At 38.1% G+C, this 18,997-nt stretch overlaps 1 protein-coding gene across 12 annotated transcripts in view; it reads right to left on the minus strand.

Annotated features, from left to right (window-relative positions):
- Positions 1 to 18,997, minus strand: part of DMD (dystrophin) — a 1,926,267-nt gene that overhangs the window by 1,141,893 nt on the left and 765,377 nt on the right. For 11 of the 12 annotated variants that reach the window (XM_073357918.1, XM_073357881.1, XM_073357898.1 and 8 more), the window contains exon 30: positions 12,121 to 12,282. The exons of the other annotated variant lie outside the window; for it this stretch is intronic. In XM_073357918.1, the coding sequence (XP_073214019.1) occupies positions 12,121 to 12,282 (162 nt within the window). The remainder of the gene's footprint in view (positions 1 to 12,120; positions 12,283 to 18,997) is intronic. 12 annotated transcript variants of the gene reach the window in all.

Raw genomic sequence — 18,997 nt, forward strand, 5'->3', positions numbered from 1 at the left:
TTGCAACCATCTCAATAGAGCATAAGCTGGCCGAGACTGTGGACCTTCAGGAGGAAGCAGTTCAAATCTGTGCAACCAAGAAGGCACAGAAAGCATCACTTCGATTATTCAAACAGATAAAAATGCCAGTGATTACTATGCAGACAAGAAAACTTTCAAACGCCTGAACAGCAAAAATAATTTAAGTGTTACTTAAAATTTTTGAACAAGGCATTTTAAGTTGTTAGTCTCCTTTACTGGGGTAGGTAGCAGAGCAGTATCATGAGAGGAGTAAAACAGGAAGAAGGCAGAATTGAGACCTTTCAAAGTTTTGGCCCAAGTGAGGAGGTATGGGGGTGTTATCTGAGCTCCCCGTCTCAGGTGCCAAAATGTTGCATTTAAAAATTAGAAGCCTGATTCTGAAAATCTATTATCATAAAAAAGAAAGGAATTATCATGCTAGAATGTAAGGCTATTTAAAAAAAATGAACAGGTACCAGGAATAAATTGCTATGCAGGAGAACAAACTATAATACCCAGTAGTTGCCAATAACTGAAAACTAGGCAACCAGCCACAGACTTCTCCAGCAGACGCAGTGGTGGTTTTGAGAAGGAGAGGCCAATGTGGCTTTCTTTCAACCACTCTTCTCCATTAGCAGTTCCAACAGAGAGTCCAATTGTGGGCTGCTGTATAACCATGCAATTTTCTGAACAGATTCAATCAGGACATGCCAGAGAAAAGAGACTATACAACTCTATGGGCTCTGACACTGATGTTAGACTAATATGGTAAGATATTAATGAGACATGATGTAGGAGTAATCATGCACTTTTGTTATACCTTGGTTTTGTATGCAGTAATTGAATATAAATGCTAATGTATTAGATTAATTGCAAACGTAGTGAGCCTTTTGCATAATTTGAGCTCTCTTACCAAAATTACCAATGAGAATACAGAGTTGTAGATTTAACTGTGACTATTATTATTTTTAAGAGCCTGGTGTACTCCACAAATAAACAATACATGCACAAGTGCACAGGTGGCAGAAGAAGGTGTTTCTGCATGCTAGTGTAATATTTACTTTTTTATATAATTATGTGCATCTTCTTGAATTGCAGCACGTAGCGTGCCAAAATTTCCTGGTGTTTGGGGTTTTCTGATGTTAAAGGCTTGTAATTACCACTCATTATGCATAAGTCATTAGGCTTTCAAGGATGGTGCTCGCTTTATCTTCCAGTTTACTTATTTCAAAGTAACAGTTTAGATTTAAATATTTAGCCATTCAATATAATAGTACTGATCATGTGTACTGATCAGTTGCTACTTATCTAGATGCCCTATGTAGACATGTGCTACTTAATAATAGAGCACTGTAAGTACTTAGGGTACTTCTCAAATGTAATATCCATGAAATTCCCTTTTTAAATTGAATGGAAGGCAGGAAGGGAACCAGAAAGAGAGAGAAAGACAGAGAGACATAAAAGGAGAGCCTCTCAGAGAGTGTGACTGGTAGCAAAACAATACTCTTTACTGTGACACCCACGAAGGAACACGCTAATCATGACACCTATTTATTATTCTGCGATGGTATATATCACTATGGTAGAGCTGGAGATAATTTTATTTGAAAAATGTAGTAATTACCGAACAGAATAGCTAACAATGTCTGTTCTCTACAGCAGAATGCAAATTAATTTGTAATTATTGTTGGACCTACTATAAGGTTATCTTCAGGAACATATTCAATAAACCCAATATAATTAAACCCAAACACATATTCTTATATGGATGCATAAAGTTAGGGGCTTAGAACTGCATGTAAGTGCTTAAATAACCATTGTAGGTACCCAAGTGCTTATTAGCTGACTAAAGACACATCAAGACTCTTAATTTTAAGAGCCCATTGTTTAAAATGTGGATCATGGAATTCAGAATCACAAAACTAATTGGTTAACATCTGGATCTCATCTGAAAGGGAATGTCATTTGTTTTCCTAGTCCTTGAAGTTTTACAAGAATTACATCTACAACATACGTATATGTTAATTTCAAATTTGACCAACTGTGGAAATGCTCCTTCCTCTCTTCCCACACAATCTAAATCTCCTCTAAAGAGGTGAGTTGTGGGGTTCCTAGGATCACGATAAACAGGAGAGCTCATTCAATTCTCAGGACCATCCTTTCCTTCATCTGGGTATGCCCATCAGATCAGTGGCGGATTAATGATTTTGCCGTCCCTAGGCCCAGAAATAATTGCTGCCCCCCTCCCCCCGCAGCTCACTTCCGCTCTGACTCCACCTCCTCCCCTGAGTGCGCCGCTGGGTCCTGCTTCTCCCCGCTCCCTGCCAGTGCTTGTGCGTGAAACAGCTTCGTGAAGGAGGAGGAAAGGGGGACACGGCTTGCTCAGAAGAGGAGGCGGAGCTAGGACGGGGATTTGGGGAAGGGGACAAATAGGGGCAGGGAGGGGGCGGGGAAGGGGTGGAGTTGGGGCAGGGCCGGGGGAAGAGGGCATGAACCGACACCGGGGGAAGCTGTCTCTGGCTGCTATTATAAATTTGCCGCCCCTGCAAATTTGTCAGCCTAGGGGCTAATACGCCGCTGCATCAGAGAATGGAGAAAATCTGGTACAAGTCATTATACTATTGCAGAGTCTTAGGGACACTTTCTAGTCCCCCCGCACTGCAAAAGATGGGGTTGGAAATTTTTAGACTACATTGCCATTTGCTTTTTTCCACTTTCAGGTCTTTGCTCTATTAGCCAGGGAAAAACCAATAACTTGAGACTAAGTTCCCTGTAAAAATTCTTCTGTAGACAACTGACAGCAAACAGCTTGGGAATAACTTCCTTTGTTAGGACAACATGTTCAGCAAGTCCTCTATTATTGCTCCCAAGGATGTGATTGCCATATATGGTAATGGGGCTGGGCAGAGTCTCAGATTCAATCTGCTCCTGGGAAAAGAACATTTACTGAACACCTAATTTAGTATTTCTAAACCACTAGGCACAGAGGTATTTATTAGTAGAAGGAAATAATAATTTTTGTGGGTCCAGAATAGAGGAAACATTTCTGAGCCAATGTGAGTTTGGCAGGCAACAGCTAACATCTTTACAAATTACTTTGCTTTACAACTTGAAAAAAAACTCCATTGGTGCATGAAGTGTATATGTAAACAGGTTTTTTAAAAAAACAGTGATTTAAATAGATCTTGAACGGTTGTACCTTTAGTTAACAGATGATAGTTCAATGTATAACCACTAGACCACAACACTGCAGCTTTGAGTCAACGGGAACATTCCACACTACTACTTTATTTGCAAACATCCTATACGCTAGGTGTAAACTATAAAACCAGGATCAAAAATATAATTACGAAGAGTATGAAAATAGTTTCGATACAATATTTCATTCATCATAGGTGCACTTGTGCATTTGCTGTATGTGAAAGATATGACAATTTCTGCAATATTCTTAAAAAATCTCATTGGAAAGTTCATGTATTATTGTGGGACGGGACTGTATGTAATCTCTCTAAGAGGGAGATGTAATATGAGCCCTGGATTTTCAAAGGACTATACTGAGATTGTGCCAGAAGAGAATGGACTGTTTGTGACAAGAAGTGTGAAGAAGATGCTTTGGGGAATAGCTACGGAGAGGTTAATGCAAATGCCTGACCTCCGTTTAACCTATGTTAAACCCAACCTTTTGAAGCTATACACTGAAGAGAAGGTGATTATGTGCAGATTATCTGTTCTCAGAGGTTGGAGATCAAAGACCTAACCTATATAAAGGAACAGGCTGATCTGTTCAGTCATGATTCTGGTTCTGAATCTGAGACAGTTATGAACTTGTAACCACTGGGAAAAACAGTTGTGGGTTTTGGAGGACTGACAACTATCAGAGCCAGGGCTGGATTTGGGGTTACCTCTGGTAAGCTTTTTAGCATTTGTGTAGATTCTTTTATTATTTTGAACAGTTTTGGGGGTTTTTTTGTAATGCCTTAATTTTAAGAATAAACATGTTTGCTTAGAAAGGGCTGTGTGGTAACACCTAAATACAGACAATTGCATTATTCATAGCCTCTGGAGAGAAAGCAAATTGCAGAAGTTGACCTTTTAGACAGTCTGGCTTGCTGGGAATATCACAGTGTAAATCAGGGAGCTGTGCAGCCTTAGCATGCAGTCAGGAGGAAAATAGCCACAGGTCTCTGTCCAAGAGAAGTGATGACTTGAGGAGCTGGGAGTCGAGAGTGAGTGCCCTTGGTTGAAAAAAGGAGGAAATACAGGTGCAGTTACCCTGAAAGGTGGTAACTCTAAATTTAGATTTAAAAAAAAATCCTCATGGTTTAAGATCTATTAAAGCATGTGGAAAAGTTATTTATTTTTAACCAGACCCCAGAATTCCCATTCTGCAGGACAAGCTGAAATTTTTATTTTTTTCCCTGTTCCAAATCAGAAAATATCAAAATTTTGATATTTCTTGTGAAACTAAATTTCAAAATTATATGTTAGAAAAACGGACAAGACCCTTCCTTTTGGCTTTATCTAAAGTTTTCATTTCAAATGTATTGACTAGACACAGGTTATAGTGCATTCCATAATAATTTATAATAGAATATAAAAGTCTAAACATTTTGACCATTAAATTATAACATGACATAATATAACAGTCAAAATGTTTTGACTATATTATTTTAAAATGAGCATTTAATAATTATTTTGAATATGTATTATAAAATGAAAAAAATAATTGTGATTGGTATTCTAATTTGTTATTAGTTATTTGTATTCTAACTGGTAGTTGGTAATTAATATTTATATGGGTAATAGGTTTGGTAACTAGAACTTTGTTTGCTCACTGGTAATTGATATGCCAACTGGTTATTTGTAATTGGTATCCTAATTGGCAACTCGGTTGGTAATTTCCCACTCTAATTCGTATAATGAAAATAATATAAATTAAAGTAAAATAAAAATATAAAATAAATATAATACAAAGCAATATAAAATAAAATAATATAAATGAAAAAAATGACACCTCATGTCATAATGTAATGTTGGGGAACTGGACAGTGGCAAGCTGGCCAGGTAGCCAGTCAGTGACAGGGGCAGCAGAGAAGCTAGCCTGCTTGGTTTCTGTTTAAAGTTTTGACAGAATTGACACCCCCCCTCACCCCCCCCTTATGTTTTGATTCTGTCAAATCAACATTTTTGATGAAAAACTGTTCCATCACAGCTCTAATAAAAACAGATAGCAAGTAAGAAAGGCTAGCAGGCATCTTTCACAGTTTAAATGGATTCCTCCTTCCCAAACAGCAATATATGATGGGATTGATTGAAGTTACTTACACCTTTTCATAGTAGCTGGCGTGTTAAGTATTTTAGTTCTGAGCCCTGTTTAATCATACTCTCTATACTTTCTAGTGTCTTTTCACTGGACTTCAGCATTAGTCAGTAGACAACATAGCTAATTTCAAACTTGCAGTCACATCTATAAATCCAAGTGAGAGTGAGATTCAGGAAAAGGTACTCCTCAAGGACTACTCAAACATGAATGAATCAAGGCAGGTTGTGCCTGCCTTGGCTTGACAGCTTCTATACTAAACCCTAAGCTAAACATTTTCCTCCACAGATTGATCTAACAGCAGATTATACTCTATGCTTATAATTTATATAGAAGTGGAAATTTATGTAAATTACAAATAAAAAATGGAAATGCAACATAGCGCATTTTCTACCCTTCTGCTTTTTGGGGGGGCCAGTCCGACGATGACACAAACTCCCACAGGAACTAAGGACCACCACTAATTCACTGTCTTTCACTTCAAGTGCAAGGTGCACGGCTTCGAATGTGCTTTCTCTAACACAAACACATAGCAACATGTGTTTTAAAAAAAAAACCCAAATAAAACCGTATCAAAACAAAACACTACCTGCACACAGACCTATTCCTCTGTGAAGCTGACAGAAAGAACAAACCACACATGACTGATGTCAGTCACATCGCTTAATACACTACTGTAAGGCATACAGATACTATGGTGTGTGACGGGGCAAGGCTATAGTAAAGTAGTGAGGAACAGGTATGTTAGCCCCAGGATAAACAAATCCCTGGTACCATAGTAACCAAATGGCAGTTGCTCCAGGTTAATCAAGATGCCTGGGGCCAATTAAGATCCTTCTGGAAAGCAGTGGAGATAGCTAGGTTAATTGGGACACCTGAAGCCAATCAAGGGCTGGCTGGAACGAGTTAAAAGCTTCCCAGTAGGTTGTGTGTGTCAGGAGCTGTAGGAGGAGCTAAGCTGTACAAATCCATATCAGGTGCAAGGAAGGAGGCCTTGAGGTAACAGTGAAGGAAATATTGAGTGAGGGCTGCTGTGGGGAAGTGGCCCAGGGAATTGTATATGTCCTATTTCCAAAAAGTCAGCTACCATAGCTGCTACTATTAGGGTCCCTGGGCTGGAGCCCAGAGTAGAGGGCGGGCCTAGGCTCTTCTCCCAGTCTCAGTGATTAATTGGAGGGGGAGGGGGGAGAGAGGAGGGGAGACAACAGACACTGTGTGAGGGAGGGTTGCTTCTCTTCATCCCCCTTGCTGGCTTATAATGAAAATGGCTCAGTAAGCTGTGACCCTTGCCTCTAGAGAGAGAAGGGCTATGTGGAGGGTCACAGTGAGCCTCTGAGGCTAGCGAAATCCGCCAGGAAATGCAGGACACATGGAGACAAGGGCAGAGCTTTGTCACAGGTGATAAGGACAATATAAGAATCTATATAGAACAACAGAATTCTGAGCAGAAATTCAAATTACTCAGATAAAGTCTGAGTTTGGATTTCAGAATGATGTTTAGATCAGCTGCTCCCTTTTGAGTACTAATGTTCCATAGAGAACTCAATAAAATAAGTCTCCATGTTTTGAACATGAAAAAAGTATTAATGTCTTTAACATTATCAGCTGCATACACCATTGTGAATTCTTTATCCTAAGTCACTGACTCTGTAGTCAACGATGTGTAGCATGTTGTGTTCCTCATTAAGTGAGATGTCATATAACTCAACAACTTTGGCTATTAAGGCATCACATTAGCATTGCTCCAGTACAAGGCACAAGGGTATTTTAACAACATATGAATAACCACTCTCACTTAAGATGTAATCAGAAGTTTAATGCATACCAACATACAAGTATGATTACTTAAATATTACTCTTTCAGAATGTGAAGGGGCAATAGTAGAAAAGCAATATATGATATTTATTGCCTCTCTTTCATTTACTAAGTAATTTTATGTAGATCATTTGTCCTTAGCACTGCATTTTAGACAAGTGCACAGCAGAAAAAACAGACAAAAGCCTATTCTAAGATATTTGCAATGTTTAGCTGAGCCCAGGAAGATGCTTCTTTCACACACCATAAAAAGCCATGCTGCTTCTTGAACTAAACAGAATGTGTACTATGAAAAAAGCTAAGCATTTATACAATGCCATATCTTTAATTATCTGGAAAATTCTTTTAAAATTCTTTTAAACCAAACCTAAAATTTTAGCATTAAAAAACATGCAACCAGTTAGTTAAAACACACAGACTTCAGTGGAACTATGAGCACAAACTTATGCAATAATGTAAGTCTTTGGAGGACTGGGGCCTACACTAGGAGGACTGGAGCCTACACTAATAATTGGACTTTAACAAGAAAAGTTCAAAGTAACATCATAAACTGAGGAATAAAAAAAAATGCTATAAGTGTTATGGAACTGGTTTATATAATAAAAAAATGCCAACTGGAAAAAAACCTAGAAATTAGTTTGCAGCACATAACTATTTTTTTTAAATTTCTTTCACAGTAAGTAGACTGTTTATTACAGAATGAGTAATTTAAGTAGCACACAAATTTTATATTTGCAATAGATTTTTTTTTCTTTTTGTAATAGCACAACTTTAAAAACTCCATGTACTTCAAATAAAAAATATAATGAAAGAGTGTTTGTAAAAATAAAGGGTGAGAAAATTTCCATAGTAATGATTTTAATAATTGTACAACCTTTGTATATTCATGTAGATTAAAAAGAGGTCATTGTGGAATAGTGAGGTCAAGCATACACAGATATGACTTCTCCTTTATGAATATATTTTTTTAAGATTTGTCTTATTTTATTCTCTTTCAACACATGGTTTTATCACTTTGCTTTACAGGCATCTGAACCCATTAATTTCTTTGAATGGCAGTGGTTAGGCTACTGTGTTTGAATACATTATCTTCAGTGGCAGGTGGAGAGAGACAGGCAGCAAGTAGTCTGTTACCCGGCAATAGTTCTGTAGCATTAAATTCTCAGTGCCACATGGTGGAGTAAGAAGCACATGGAATATGTATTCAAAAGGTGATCCAAAGCAGGGCTAAAATAGCGCATATTTAACACTGAAAACTCCCCTTTTCTTTTGCCATCTCTCTACATGTATCAAAGTAATCACTTTAGTTTAACAAGAGGAGCTGCATTTCACTTCATTTCCTCTCAATTTCAGCCCTGGATTTGACATCTTTCTGATTAAAATTCCTTCTATTCTTCTAGGAGTGCAACATACTTTACTGAAGAATTTATTTTATAGTCTCTGGGTTTGATTAACCATCACAAATGAATTAACCCCTTCCCTGGAAAAAGAATGGCATTCACTCTAAAGGTGAGGTCTCATAGAATCATAGAATATCAGGGTTGGAAGGGACCTCAGGAGGTCATCTAGTCCAACCCCCTGCTCAAAGCAGGATCAATCCCCAATTAAATCATCCCAGCCAGGGCTTTGTCAAGCCTGACCTTAAAAACTTCTAAGGAAGGAGATTCTACCACCTCCCTAGGTAATGCATTCCAGTGTTTCACCACCCTCCTAGTGAAAAAGTTTTTCCTAATATCCAACCTACACCTCCCCCACTGCAACTTGAGACCATTACTCCTTGTCCTGTCCTCTTCTACCACTGAGAATAGTCTAGAACCATCCTCTCTGGAACCACCTCTCAGGTAGTTGAAAGCAGCTATCAAATCCCCCCTCATTCTTCTCTTCTGCAGGCTAAACAATCCCAGCTCCCTCAGCCTCTCCTCATAACTCATGTGTTCCAGTCCCCTAATCATTTTTGTTGCCCTTCGCTGGACTCTCTCCAATTTATCCACATCCTTCTTGTAGTGTGGGGCCCAAAACTGGACACAGTACTCCAGATGAGGCCTCACCAATGTCGAATAGAGGGGGACGATCACGTCCCTCGGTCTGCTCGCTATGCCCCTACTTATACATCCCAAAATGCCATTGGCCTTCTTGGCAACAAGAGCACACTGCTGACTCATATCCAGCTTCTCGTCCACTGTCACCCCTAGGTCCTTTTCCGCAGAACTGCTGCCTAGCCATTCAGTCCCTAGTCTGTAGCTGTGCATTGGGTTCTTCCGTCCTAAGTGCAGGACCCTGCACTTATCCTTATTGAACCTCATCAGATTTCTTTTGGCCCAATCCTCCAATTTGTCTAGGTCCCATCATCTGGAGTACTGTGTCCTGTTTTGAGCCCCACACTACAAGAAGGATATGGAAAAATTGGAAAGAGTCCAGCGGAGGGCAACAAAAATGATTAGGGGACTGGAAGACATGACTTATGAGGAGAGGCTGAGGGAGCTGGGATTGTTTAGCCTGCAGAAGAGAAGAACGAGGAGGGATTTGATAGCTGCTTTCAACTACCTGAAAGGGGGTTCCAAAGAGGATGGATCTAGACTGTTCTCAGTGGTAGCAGATGACAGAATGAGAAGTAATGGTCTCAAGTTGCAGTGGGGGAGGTTTAGGTTGGATATTAGGAAAAACTTTTTCACTAGTAGGGTGGTGAAACACTGGAATGCGTTACCTAGGGAGGTCGTGGAATCTCCTTCCTTAGAAGTTTTTAAGGTCAGGCTTGACAAAGCCCTGGCTGGGATGATTTAGTTGGGGATTGATCCTGCTTTGAGCAGGGGGTTGGACTAGATGACCTCCTGAGATCCCTTCCAACCCTGATATTCTATGATTCTATGAAAGGCAGGTAGCAGGACAGCCACTACTTTGACATGGGAGTTCTATCATGAAGAAAAAGCTCTGATCTCTTTGTGGGAGGTGTGCCAGCAGATACTCCTCAGTAGATGAGCCAGTATCTTAGCCCTGCCACTGGTGGAATGAATCAGGATAATTTACCCATTTAAAATGCATTGTACATTTTCAGGAACTTCAGACTGAGCTTCAGAGAACAGTAATATTTGAGCTTAATCTGTTCTGATGAGAACTTGGTTTCCACAAAAGACTTTACCTGAATCTTAAAATAAAATTGTGAAGGGAAAAGATTCAACAAATTCTGTGTTGTTTGATTTCACACCTATTACAATTAGGTGAATTCAACATCAGACAAGAGGCAATAAATCCATGTGCAACACAATTTTTTTGGAGAAAGAGAAATGAGTTTGCCCATGTATCCAAAAATATTCCAGCTTAAATTTTGGTTGGTTGAGTGTTACCCTGATTCAATGGTTAAAGTACTGAAATATTGCTTCTTATATAAAACCTGAATCACCATCAATACTACATCTGTGGATGTATCTGTGCCAGTTTGTAAAGGATGTATAAATCACAATTTATTTTGATCAGAGCATATTTTTGAAAAGGTCCATAAGCAGCAATATCAAGCGGACTGTACTGAATGTTTCCTAAACTGCTAATCTTTAGAGAGATAAATTTAGAAGATGAAAATCATACCAATGCTACCTTGACGGAGGCCGGTTTAAGCCCTGAGTTACCAAATAATACTCTCTGTTGATCAAAGTTTGAGGAGGAAGAACAAAAAAATTAAAGGGACAATGGGTAAATAGTTTAGGACTGAAATTTGATACATGAGGAGTAAATCATCTAAGCTGGACTCCACTCTTACACTGGTGTAAGATGGGAACAACTCAACTAGAGTCAGTAACTATAACAGTGTAAAATTAGGCTGAGGGCAGAATAAGGCCTGGTATGGTCTAAATATTTGTTTTTTGCTTTAAATTATAAATAATTTTTGATGGAATTTTTAACTTTTGAAATTATTTTTAATATAAAAGACACAGGACCGGATTTCCAGAGTTGTGGCGGAACTGCAAACTCCCTTTGACTTCAGTGGGAGCTCCGTACTTCTGAAATCAGGCCCACAATGTCTTTGGACCATTTTTGTCTATATCTGAGACCAACTCTTCAAGCTTCTACCTGCCAGACATCTGTATTTAGGAATCACTATTTCCAAAAGCAAATGCAGTTGGCAGTAGCCTTACAAATCCCTACAATCCATAGATACTTTTCCATATTATTTTCTCCTGATATTGTCTATACTTTTTATTTAATATCTAATTACCTGAAAAGCTATTGGATTTCCTATAGTACAACTTGAATACTTTGGTATTAGAAATAGCAAGCTTTATTTCAGCTTAATTTTTTTGTTTTGTTTTTAAACAAGACCATGGATAGATGTGACAGTGAAAATAGGTAAAAAGTACAAACTGGTGTCACATATGGTAAACGTGCTCTAGATTCAAAGCCTGAACAAATAAGTTGTAGGAGGGAAAGGAAAGGATGATTTTCTTTTAAACTTGCCTAAATTGAAGAACAAAAATGTAAGGATATTTATGTAAATCAAAGTAACAATTAACCACAGTACCTGTGATTAGATAATTCAATAGCAATCCATATGCCATCTAATTGGCTTTACAAATAAACCAACTAAAAGTAGGAAGAAGCAGATGAGTAAACTCTGGCATAAGAAAGTTTGGATTTTAAAGAGCCACATTTTGTTTTTCATTGCCATTTTAATGTTACTGTATAATCTTCCATGGCATTTAAGGTCCTTTAAATCATCTGGAGAGGCACAGGTAAAAAAGTTGAAAGTAAGATTTTATTGGTACATAAACAACCCCTTTAAGTAATACTTCTATCTAAAATTTACTTGTCCTTTCAAATGTAGTGTGTTATAAAAACCCGTTGCAAGTCCGTCTTTTTAATTTAGAGCATTGCAAAAATTCTAAACCTCTTATTTTAAAAAAAGAGAGACAGAAAGCCCATCACTCTTCAGTGATTCAGAAATCCATTGTGATCAACAAATCAGTTCAAGACTATTAACCCACATGTAACTTACTTGTGCTTCCTGAGGGACTTGTGCAGCATCAACTCTCTCTGCAATGTAGGTTGTTAATTGTCTGTCAATGAAGGCAAGAGACTCTTGGATCAAGCGAAGGGTTTTGTCAATTTCCTGGGCAGACTGGATACTCTGTTCAAGAACCTTTTGTCTTCTCACAGCCTAAAGACAACAGCAAATAAACAAACACATACATAATTCATTGAAAATTAGTCGCAATATTTTCTTCTCATAAACATAGGCTGCAGCATAAATTAGTACTCCTGACTTTTTCACAACCACCTTTTTGTAAGATAAATTTCGCCTCTTTTTGCCACCCATTCAGAAAAACTCTAAGGTTTGAAGGATCCCTAAAAGCCAAAGCTATAGTGAGGAGGAGACAGCAAAACTGTAAAATAAAACCATCCTCCCTGATGCAGTGTTCCACACTGGAGCCTGATGGGCCTCCTGATCTCATTATATAGTTCAAGAGATTTTGTTTACTCAGAATGGGGTTACTGTCATCACAATCCAAGATAATCCATTCCAGCAAGTGAGAGGAATAAAAGATCTCTGGAGAAGGAACTCTCACATCTGAAATATAAAGTTTCGTGGAGTAGGGACTGAATGCTAACTCTGAAAGGAGGATTGTATCCTTGTCTTCATTTTTAATGCCCTTCATGGTCTATCCTCATCCTATATAATCTCTTCTACTTGTAGAAATGTGGACCCCAGCTGGTTAATCATTCTCAAGTGTTTTGTAAGCATCAAGCCAAAACTGCATTTTAAGGAAATATTAAAGGGCAGTAAATGGCCCAGGGGAACTCCTTCCATGCATAAGAGGTAGCATGGGAGAAAGTACAATGGTGCTTGTCAAATTTTGAGAAAAGCACTCCTTCAAATCTTCCCCAACAACCCATTTATGCCATTATGCATTCAAAACACTTGATAAATCAGCTGGTAAGCTGTGACTGGTGCTTATTATACTGTTTGTAATTATCTCCCCATTACCTTGTGCTTCCCACTATCTGTTTGTTATATCCACTTGTAGTCTCCCATATTGAATTTAGATTAAAAAAAAGGAGGACTTGTGGCACCTTAGAGACTAACAAATTTATTTGAGCATAAGCTCACAATAGCTTATGCTCAAATAAATTTGTTAGTCTCTAAGGTGCCACAAGTCCTCCTTTTCTTTTTGCGGATACAGACTAACACGGCTGCTAATCTGAAACCTGAATTTAGATTGTAAACTCTTGAAGGCAAGGACCCCATCCCTTTGCTTTATATTTCTTCAGTGCCTAGTACAATGGGGCCTAATCTTTTCCATACCATGCTACAAAAAGAGACAAACAATGATACCAGTCTTTGTTTGGGATCATTAGCTTTTTTGTGTAGAAGTCCAGCCACATTGCTACCCATAATATAATAGTGACTAACTTTCCTTGTAAATTATGAATTAAAGGAGAAGTAAGACGGCGCTGGGGGTGGACTATCATGTTGTCTGGTCATGGGATGTGGGTATTCACACCAAATACAGATTTGTTTGCTGAGCAAGGGATAGTTGCATTTTATTCTGACTTCATAGCTACCTTCAGTTTTTAGGACCCAATGTCTTTTGTCAAAAAGGTTTGAAATATCTATCAGAGAATCAGCTAGTGTTTTGTGTGTCTGTGGTAATAATATATTCTAAGTGGAATGCTGGTCTTTTCAGGTCCTTACTTTCAGTCAGTCAGAGAGTTATTATTCTGAACACTCTCATTGGCTGATGTTAATAGTGAAAGGATAGAGTACCCTATCAGTATTTACTATTTTGGGTGTTTGTAAGATGCTTTGTACTATTTCTAAACAGCTTATTAGATAACAGCCCTGTGGTTGCCAGTTTTAGGAATTTTCTGTGGAACAGAAAAGCTTTGCAGGTTGGATCCATGCTGTCAATGTTAATGGAAGCACCTGAGGTACTAAAGTAAGAGCAGATTACATTTTTTTATTAAAGCTAATGTTAAAAAAATACAGTAGGCAGGTTAAGAAAAGTATGTCTGTACATCTGGGTATAGTGCTTAGATAATCCACTTTACATCAGAAAATGAATTACTGAAGCAATGTTACTTCATAATGTACCACTAGACTTTGCTACTTTCATGACTTTTACTTTCATCTGCTTTGAGGTTTTAACTTTCTCTTATAGTCAATGTGAATATGGACATTTTCTGGAAAGAGACATCAAATTCTTAGAACCCTAATCTGTCTTTTATTAAAAAGGGTAAGTTCAGTTTTGAAAACTGTCAACATCTATCATTTATAAAAACAGTGACTGAAAATGAGGACCATAAAGTAATAGCTAGAAAAGCCAGCTGGCAGTGGTGTTCCCCCCGACATTGTGTGCTCACGTGTGCATAAGATTTCACTTCAGGTTTCAGATGCTAAAATAATAGCCATCATCCAAATTTGTTATGTACTGTACTTAGATTATAAACATAGGGGGACAGAGGTGCTATACTGGATTGTATACAATGGGGTCCTGGGCCATGACTGAGGCTCCTTGGCACTATATTAGTATTATTACTGGGAGTAAATAAACTGCAGTGAAATTTATTAACTATAACAACTAGGACAATCTAAAAACATGATCTAGATTTTTCAAGGTGTGTGCATCAGTGAAAAATAAAACACTCAAAAACACTACTTTAAAAGGACACTCTCCAGGCTGGCAGTCCTAAAATAAAACCTGCATTACCATTCCCACACACTACTTCATCTCTCTAAATACCTTAAGAAGTTCCACCTTTCCTGAACTCAAATTCTACAGAATAACCAACCACTCCACATAAGATGAAAACAAAGTAAGCTGGTAAAGAAAGAGATTTCTATTTTAAAGTTAAAGTGGGAACAAGTTATATTAAAATATGCAAATGTCTCCTTTTAACAAATTATAGCAATATGTATTAGAATACAATAACTTAATTTAATAAATAATAGAACTACTTAGTTTATCCCCCAGCATAGAAGCTACGTTTCAGGACCAGGATGACAGATGTATTATACATGAAACGTTATTTATATGTTCCTTAAACCAAACTGCAGAAATAACATTGTGCAATATTTTCTAATTTTTTTTAATACTACATTGTTTCACCTCTGTCGGGACAGAAATGAGGTTGTGGTTCTTAAGGTATGTAAATGGGGGGCTGAGCTCTTCTGAAAATCCATCCTAACTGTAGGTGCTGGGCACTTAAATCTGCCCCTAGGCTCTTTTGAAAATCTAGCTCACAGTGGCCACCATTTGAGAGCACCACGTACTTTGCTATACAGTAGGATTTCACACAATCTGTGTGCTCTCTAATGCTGGGAAACTTGTTGCTAGGTTGGGCTGTAACCTTTTGCTTAGGAATAGTGGCCTAGGAACAGCCAGCATACATACAGGGAAGTGTATTGCCAAGCTATGAACTTGAGATCAACAGTGGCCACAAGTGCAAGAAAATTAGCTAACATTTGAAAAATGTCTTTTACATATAGCAAGATAGTGAAGAAATTAAATATGTTCATTGCGTGTGTTAGTTTTTTAAGCTGAACTACACTTTCCTTTAGGTGGAAGAACATCCAGCACAAATGAATGGTTCAGCACCACAGTATATAAATAGGTTTGAGAGCAAAACAAGAGGCTCTAGCCCTACTATCAGATCAGACAATAAAGCTGAGGGCTCCAATATGTAAAGCAACATCTCCAACAGTTTATTGGTAAATGGGAAGTTTCAGGGCAAGCACCAACTGCTTAGATATTTGTGACCTAGAGAAATTTTGACAACTGTCAAGAAAAATAAAAGCAAAAAATTATGCTTTTAGGAAACTGCAGAATGAAAACAGAAACATGTTAATTACTGAATTTTTCTGACAGTCTCAATGGCCATTTTCTAGATTTTTAAAATGCTTTAGCATAAAATTGTTACTTTGTAGTACAGAAATAACTGAGATCAATGTAAAAAGAAAAGGAGGACTTGTGGCACCTTAGAGACTAACCAATTTATTAGAGCATAAGCTTTCGTGAGCTACAGCTCACTTCCTCAGATGCATATCGTGGAAACTGCAGCAGGCTTTATATATACACAGAGAATATGAAACAATACCTATTCCCACCCCACTGTCCTGCTGGTAATAGCTTATCTAAAGTGATTTCCAGCACAAATCCAGGTTTTCTCACCCTCCACCCCCCCACACAAATTCACTCTCCTGCTGGTGATAGCCCATCCAAAGTGACAACTCTTTACACAATGTGCATGACAATCAAGCTGGGCTATTTCCTGCATAAATCCAGGTTCTCACATCCCCCCCACCCCCATACACACACAAACTCACTCTCCTGCTGGTAATAGCTCATCCAAACTGACCACTCTTCAAGTTAAAATCCAAGTTAAACCAGAACATCTGGGGGGGGGGTAGGAAAAAACAAGAGGAAACAGGCTACCTTGCATAATGACTTAGCCACTCCAAGTCTCTATTTAAGCCTAAATTAATAGTATCCAATTTGCAAATGAATTCCAATTCAACAGTTTCTCGCTGGAGTCTGGATTTGAAGTTTTTTTGTTTTAAGATAGCGACCTTCATGTCTGTGATCGCGTGACCAGAGAGATTGAAGTGTTCTCCGACTGGTTTATGAATGTTATAATTCTTGACATCTGATTTGTGTCCATTTATTCTTTTACGTAGAGACTGTCCAGTTTGACCAATGCTCAAATAAATTGGTTAGTCTCTAAGGTGCCACAAGTACTCCTTTTCTTTTTTCTGAACCTTAACTAAATTTTAACTTAGTTTTTGTCTGGGAATAGATAAGGTTATTTTGGGACTTTCATTATAAACACAATTTTCACATGCTTTCAACATTTTGAAAGTCAACTTTGGGCTGATATTTTCCATGCCCTCATGCCAGAAGTAATTCTATTAGAAACTTTAGCAATATTTCTTACACTATTTTTGAGCTAAGGGGCTACAAAATACAATTGTCTGGAATTAAAAAAAAAAATACCCCTGACCTCTTGGTTCCATGGTGATAGACATGTTTATTCATTCTGTGTTCCAAAACTGACAGATATTGCAAGAAGGGCAAACTGCTGTCCTGGGGATTATTACTGCACAGAATGAGGCTGATATTGCCAGTTCTCCAAAAGTCAGAAGAGGAGCCAAGTTAGCAGTCCGTGAAGAGATAATGAGAGGGTGGGCGGCAGGAAGGATATCCCCACTCACCACAAGAGAAGAACAAAAGATTGATTGAATGAATGAATGGAATGAATAAATATAGCACAGAGTTTGGAAAAATGTGTGGCAGGGAGGGAGATTGGGGAGTGTTAAAAAAGGGAATCTTGATGGGGAAAAGGGGTTGGCCCTCAAGAATAAACTTCCATTCAACACAGCGCAAATCTAAATTCAAACATCTTTTCCCAGCTTTATGGAAGTTTTTCCTCACTTTCTAACAAATGTGTTGGGTGGGCTACAAGACACTTTCAAAGTTACAGGAATGTCATGACAGCTGCTTGCAGCACTTCAAGTTCTCTGGGCACCAGTATTACACATTTCCACATGGCTATATGTGAATCAGTCACTTAAAAAGGCAACAGTGGGTATGCATATTGCTTATTCATCATGCCCAACACAATCAAAGGGAAAACTAAACACACCGTCTTCCTCTGATAACTACAGAAGAGAAGGAATACAAAGATAACAACAGTATCCGCCTCTGAAGAGAAATCTCTCCCACTCAGTAGCAGCACAGTTTCTTCTCACGAACCAGTCATATTGCAATAGGTTGGTTTGTTTGCTCAATTAACAGAGTAAATATTTCACTGATAAGTTTTTGCTCACAATGAGATTATTGTACATTACCTGCACAATTATTCAAATAAAGTAAATAGCGAGACCTGGTTTAGATAGCCAGTTCAAAATACAGTAACCTTGAATAGATTTGTTACTTTGTGCCTGGAATGCATTATTCTGCAAGGACATTGCATGATCCTGGAAGCACAATTTGAGGGTACAGAGAGGAGTGAAAATTCAATTTCCAGGAATCTTCATAGCAAGGAATGCAAAACTGGTTTCTCTAGTCAAACATTTCAAAAAGTGAATTTTGTTCTGGGAGAAAAGGTAAGATAACTATTAGGACAAGTAAACAGTATGACTGAGTAACTTGAGAAAAGTGTTGTTGTAGTCTTGTAGGTCCCAGTATATTGGGGGACGAGGTTGGTGAATGGACACTTAGATTAGCATAAGTAGCTGATAGTCTATCTGTTCAATCTTGTATGTAGCTGTGACGCTCTGAATACCTTTCCCAGATCTGAAGAAGAGCTTTGTGTAGCTTGAAAACTTGTCTCTCTCACCAACAGAAGTTGGTCAAAATAAAGACATTAACTTCACCCACCTTGTCTCTCTAATTTGAGTAAAGTAACTTTTCTATTGGATTACTATGATTTTTTTTTAATCTTCAGATACAGTTTTCACAGTTGATAGTTTGTTAAATGTGAGACCCTCCAGTTTTAATCAGGAAGAGGAAGCTTGATAGTTAAATACAAGAAGACTAAAAGTTGACTGCAACTGTAACACTTTTGAAACAATTTTTCCTCTTCACTTAAAATGAAAGTATTAGTATGACAGTCTCTTTTTTTTTCATATCTTTTATCTACAGATTGGTCAAGACCCTCTCTGGAAGTCTGGCATTGCACACTACCTCTTCATAAGTAAATCTCCAAAGCCCTACAATTGGCATGAGAAATTGATTTATTATTCATGGTTTAAGTATCATGAAGACAGAATAGTGTCCCATCCCCTCCAACCGTAAGACAACCTGAAGACACTACTCCCTATATTGATAGAACTTGGAGCAGTCCCACTTTTGTTCTTTCAGTGGTGATACAGC

The sequence above is a fragment of the Lepidochelys kempii genome, chromosome 1 (genome assembly GCF_965140265.1).
Source record: "Lepidochelys kempii isolate rLepKem1 chromosome 1, rLepKem1.hap2, whole genome shotgun sequence".
Taxonomy (NCBI): domain Eukaryota; kingdom Metazoa; phylum Chordata; order Testudines; family Cheloniidae; genus Lepidochelys; species Lepidochelys kempii.